This window comes from Dendrobates tinctorius, unplaced genomic scaffold (assembly GCF_039654945.1).
Source record: "Dendrobates tinctorius isolate UK_male_01 unplaced genomic scaffold, ASM3965494v1 ptg000083l, whole genome shotgun sequence".
Taxonomy (NCBI): Eukaryota; Metazoa; Chordata; class Amphibia; order Anura; family Dendrobatidae; genus Dendrobates; species Dendrobates tinctorius.
The window spans coordinates 18,126,259-18,132,258 of NW_027361751.1; the positions used below are offsets into that span (position 1 = coordinate 18,126,259).

The 6,000-nt window shown below is 46.0% G+C and overlaps 1 protein-coding gene across 1 annotated transcript in view; it reads right to left on the bottom strand.

Annotated features, from left to right (window-relative positions):
- The window catches only part of CDK7 (cyclin dependent kinase 7), a 59,540-nt gene extending 54,139 nt beyond the window's left edge, over positions 1 to 5,401 (bottom strand). The window contains exons 1-2 of the mRNA XM_073584178.1: positions 5,198 to 5,401; positions 2,635 to 2,694 (exon numbers count right to left, since the gene is read on the bottom strand). Of these exons, the coding sequence (XP_073440279.1) occupies positions 2,635 to 2,694; positions 5,198 to 5,281 (144 nt within the window). The 5' untranslated portion in view covers positions 5,282 to 5,401. The remainder of the gene's footprint in view (positions 1 to 2,634; positions 2,695 to 5,197) is intronic.
- Positions 5,402 to 6,000: the final 599 nt, after the last annotated feature.

The following is a 6,000-nucleotide window of genomic DNA, read 5'->3' on the forward strand; positions in this document are numbered from 1 at the left end:
TGCGCATGCCTGAGAACTCTTGTCGCAGCACAGGCGCCGGAATTCAAAATAGGAGGAGGCAGCGACGCACAGGGGCATCATGATGGATGGCACCGAGACACCGGACAGGCATGATGGACAGATGGGAGGCGATGATACAGGGGGACACACCATACCATGGGACACATTACAGGTATGAGGAGCTAGTTATAAAAGTCGATATTTCAGCATTACTAGGGGTCAGAAAAAGAAGAGCCACCTTCACAGAATGCAGCCTTGGTGCTGCTGAAGGTGGCTCTTTAACTGAAAAACGCCTTGGGGGGGGGGGGGGGGGTGTGACAGGTTCCCTTTAATAACAGTTCACAGCTGTTTGCTTAGCTTTTACTGGTGAGTAGTGATGAGCAAGTATACTCGTTGCTCGGGTGGTCTCCGAGTATTTTGCCGTGCTCGGAGATTTAGTTTTCATCGCCTCAGCTGCATGGTTTATGGCTGCTGGACAGCATGAATACATGTGGGAATTTCATAACAAACAGGCATTCCTCACATGTATTCAGCCTGTCTAGCAGCCACAAATCATGCAGCTGAGGTGATGAAAACTAAATCTCCGAGCACACCAAAATACTCGGAGACCACCCGAGCATGCTTGGGGAAAACCCAAGCAACGAGTATACGCGCTCATCACTGCTGGTGAGTTTACGGGGACACCAGGAAAAAAAAAAAAAAAGCCACGTAGTGTCCCGCTATAAATTCAAATCAGCAAAGGCTAAACAATCAGCTGTCGGTTGATATTAATAGCCTGGGAAGGGGCCAGAGATAGTGCCTCCCCCCCCAGGCCACCAATATAAGCCCTCAGTTGTCCCAGAAATGGCGCATCCATACGATAAATACAGACCAACCAAGGCACAAAAGTAAAGGGGGATACCAACTTGACCCACAACCATATTCGGTCATATAAGGTTCCCTACAGAACATTCCAAACTAAAGCCTGAAAACCGATAGAATCACAAAGGAGTATATAGTCCATAATGTATATAATTTTATTTAACATATACGCCAAAATCAATAATACATCAAATAACTGAACAAAGGATCAGGTAATGATGGCAGAGGTCACTAATTGTATATTCAGATAAAGTGCTGAAGTGCCATAAACTATGTAAATACAGTCATGGGGATACAGTAAAAATTGACATGCCAGTATAAATGCTTCACAATCATCCAAAACTGGAACTGGTCTCCCCTTTGCTGGAGACTGCCAGGACATGAATGTGCGCAAGTGCTGCCCACGGTAAGGGAGGCACTGGCGCGAAATGTTTAAAAAAGCAGATTGATAGGTTCTGTCATCTTCATTTGTAGGAGCTTCCTTTTTTTAAATTCCACTACAGGGACACCTTTCAAAGTGGCTCTGCAGCTGTTGCCAACTACAACTCCCATGATGGTGGGACAGGTTGAGATGATGGGAGCTGTACACTGGCAACAGCTGCAGAGCCACTCAGGTTGTGCAAAACTGCTGTCCCTATACAAGAGTATTGTACAACATGTGGCCCTCCAGCAGCAGATCTCCCTCATCATAGAGGCAGCAGACATTTTATTAAAGGGAATCTGTCACCCCACTTTTTGAGTATCAGGTGCCGGCACCGACATCAGGGGCTTATCTACAGAATGCTGTAGTTAAGCCCCTGATGTCGGTGCCGGCACCTGATACTCGAGAAATGTGGTGACAGATTCCCTTTAAATATTTTACCACACCTTTGCTTTCAATTTTTCCTATTTCCGTCATGTAAAACGTAGGTGCATCTTATAGTCTGAAAAAAATCGTATATCTGGCAATCCGCAATTAAGGTTTGTCTGAATGCATTCCTGCAGGGAGTGTTGGCAGAGCTGGTACTTCTTAACTTTTATTTTTTAGGTTGTATTGTAATCGTAGCTTCATGCAATCACCCATTACAAAAAAAAAAAAAAAACACAACATAACATGGCCATTTGTGTACTTTACTAAGCAAAAGCCTGCAGGTTCTCCTTAACATCTAGTTTATACAGGCCAACCACACTCCCATGTGTGCAGAACATTTGTTAACATGATTGTTCAGTACACATAGAATATCACTGTTCTCTGCAGCACATCCTGGAAGGTGTGCTGCCGAGAATGATGATTTTTTTAAGCCAGTTTTAAAAAAATTAAAAAATTTAAAAAAAAAAAACCACACACACCACAACATCCCCAAAACATTGCTCGTTAGTTGGGCGATTGCCAGCCTATTTAGACAGCCCGATTAAATAGTAGTTGTAGTTCCAAAATTCTAGGACATTAGTAATTGAAAGGGTTTACCAGGAATTGGGCTCATCCCCCAATTTAACATAAAAAAGGAGCGTGAACCATTAGGGTGACAACACAACTACAGCGCTCATCACCGATGCAGCCAGTCTCCGAGCTCGGCGACTTGTACATCAGCAGCGCCGCTGTACTCAATGATTGGCTGTAGCGGTGATGACGCAGACAGTAAAGAAAGACCAAAGCAGCAGCAGAGAGGCAGTAACTTTAACCTAGCCATCTGAAAGGCGGAAGAACCCTACACCCAAACTCTGATTTTAGAAACAATGGATCACCCCCAAAAAAAAATGGGTAGAAAAGTTTAAAATCATAGAGTAACGCACCTTCTTAATGGCCACTATTTTATCCGTGTTCTTATCCCTCGCTTTGTAGACTGTGGCAAACTAGAAAGAAGCAAGGAAAATACTCTTAATCTGGGGAAAACATGTTACACGCCACATACAGATATGACGGACACTGCAGCAGCTGGGAAAGAATGAGAGAAAATCGAATTAGTAAATTCTGCAGCCGATCAGTGATCACATAAGACAACAATGTCACATGACCCTACAACTTGCAGTCACTACCGATCCACCAAACCGCTGCACGACCAGCTCTACCCTCGCCTACTGTATCCTCACCCATCCCTTGTAGATTGTGAGCCCTCGCGCGCAGGGTCCTCTCTCATCCTGTACCAGTCGTGACTTGTATTGTTTAAGATTACTGTACTTGTGTGTATTATGTATACCCCTCCTCACATGTAAAGCGCCATGGAATAAATGGCACTATAATAAATAATAATAATAATAATAATAATAATAATAATAATAATAACGACCCATCAAGAATGACAGCACCGCTGCAGGAGCCAAGACAAGATTGTATTTCAATTCTATGGGGCCCTGAAGTGAGAGTTAGGCCGAGATTGTTCAGTAATTGGCAACCCCTCCTTGCTCCACGACTTGTATATCTGTTATGGAGCAGATTGATGAGCTAAGCCCACTTCGCAAAAGGCAAAAACCAGCTGTGTTATACAGCCAGCACCTGCCTCTAACAGCAGCGACTGGAGCTCGCTCCTATCGCCGCACAATAACCACTACAAATCTCTTAAAGTGCCATTTAAATAGCAACGTCGGACGGATCGCGCTCACCTTCCCCAATGCGATTAATATGTACTGTTGGGTTGCCATGGCAACCGGGATCTGCGGTAAAACCTTAGTGGCACAATCTTAGTGCACCTACATAGGAGATTATCACTGCTCCTATAAACCGCAATAATGTAGCATTGCAGTACATAAAACAAGCGATCAGGTTATAGTCCCCAAGGAGGACTAGAAAATAAAGTGTAAAAAAATAACACACATTAGAACTACTTTCCTCAACCCTCAATCTACTAAAATGCTTGTGCATGCCCTAATCATCTCCCGCCTGGACTACTGCAACATCCTTTTCTGTGGCCTCCCTGCTAACACCCTCGCACCTCTCCAGTCCATCCTTAACTCTGCTGCCCGACTAATTCATCTCTCTCCTCCGCAAATCTCTTCACTGGCTCCCATTCCCTCAGCGTATCCAGCTTAAATTACTAATACTGACCTACAAGGCCATCTATAACCCGTCTCCTCCATATATCTCTAAACTAATCTCATTATATCTTCCCTCACGTAATCTCTGGTCCTCCCAAGACCTCCTACTCTCCTCCACACTTATTCGCTCCTCACCCAACCGCCTCCAAGATTTCTCTCGAATATCCCCTATCCTCTGGAATTCTTTGCCTCAACACATCAGACTATCAACCACATTTGGATCCTTCAGCCGGAACCTGAAAACCCATCTCTTCAGGAAAGCCTACAGCCTGCAATGACTCCGCTGCCTCCTCACCACTACTGGAGCCACCGCCTCACCATCACTGGACCTGCTGCAACCCCACATCCTGTAGAATGTAAGCCCGAAAGGGCAGGGTCCTCTCCCCTCTATATCAGTCTGTTATTGTTAGTTATGGAATCAATGGTGCTATAGAAATTAGTATTATTAATGGCATTGCAGCCTTGCAGTGCTGGGGTTAAGGGTTCAAAGAACAACATCTGCAAGGAGTTTGTATGTTCTCCCCGTGTTTGTGTGGGTTTCCTCTGGGTTCTCCAGTTCCCTCCCACACTCCAAAGACATACTGATAGGGATTGTAGATTGTGAGCCCCAATGGGGACAGTGCTGATAATATCTGTAAAGTGCTGTGGAATTAATGGCTCTATATGAGTGAGTAAAATAAACTGCTCTTTTCCAGTTGCTCCTCCTCCACCCAAAACACTGTAAATGGGACCAATAAAACCTGCAGCTCATCATAGGAAGAACAAGCCCTTAACCTGCCTAAATGATGGAAAATCTCACTTTTATTGGTTGACACAAATGTTTTTAAGTTTACAAAGATATGAATGTGCTTTAAACACGAAAATAATAATTATAATAATAATGATAGTCTACATGAGTTTGGTATGGGCCTAATCGTACCGACACAGTCATCGGGACGGGCGATTACAGCATGATGACGCTGTACTAAGAACAACATCCCACAGATAATGGCGGCTCGGCCCTTTTTTCCGCCTCACTTGCCATTTTACCCCATTTCCAGCACGTTGTATGAAGGTGAATGGCGGCGGTCAGGCTCACAGGTCGTCTCCCGTAACACAAGCCTCATACGGCCGCGGAAAGAAAAGCTCACGGATTGTGAAAATAAGGGAAAAAATAAAAAGTGTAATAAAGAAAAAAAATAGCTGCCAAGGCTGTAACTATGACAACCAGCTCCCCTAAGATGTAACCATTACCCAACAATGAAGGAAATACTGGCCATACTCTCAGCACAGGTGGAGAACTACAGATCCCAGAAGAGCAGGGTCCGGGGCAGCCATCACTCACCTGTCCCTCCCCTAGGAACTCCAGCTTCTCGTACTGCTTGGCCCGGGAGCGGACCTCTATGCCTCCAGCCCCGGGAGCCTCCATTATCCCTCGGTCGCCTCCACCTCCCTAACAACACCGGCATTTAACATTAGCCCCGCCCCCACTCTGCTTCCGGCCGCGGCTGCAGCGCCGCCTTGACGTGCCACACAGCCAAACACTAGAGGTCGCACGGGCGGCGCCATCTTGGTGGAGATACGTTTATGATGCTCTGCATAGAGAACACAGAGGACGCCGCTGTACAAGCGAGGACTCCTGTTCTGTGCGCACTGCCTCTAGCGGTGACGTTAGCGACTCCAATAACTGCCACTAGATCCCACGTCCGGTTATTGAGCCACGTGCTTGCCCGTGTGGTGCTGAGGTGGTTTCTATGGTTACAAGCGTCTGCGTTCTAGAACCGGGGGCCGCTCTGCACATTGATTCCTGCACTGAGCACTCTTACCAGGCACGGCGTGTACTGTGCGGAGAAGCCACGTGTTCGGGCGTGCGGATACACGGGGACTTTCCTGCCCTGTTTTCTAGTCAGAACATAATCAGTGTTTTACATTAGCAGTTTACTAAATCTCATCCACACACAGAAGAACGTAAGCCTCAAAGGAGCAGTGTCTGATCCTGCCGGCCTGTCCTCAGAGAAAGCGTCATTGCCAGCTTGGCGGGGGCTTTCGGCTCCAGCGCCTCTTCTCTCGGAGAATTCTTAGTCCACGGTCACACGTTCAGTATTTTACCTCAGTATTTGTGAGCCAACAACTTAGTGAAAAACAAAT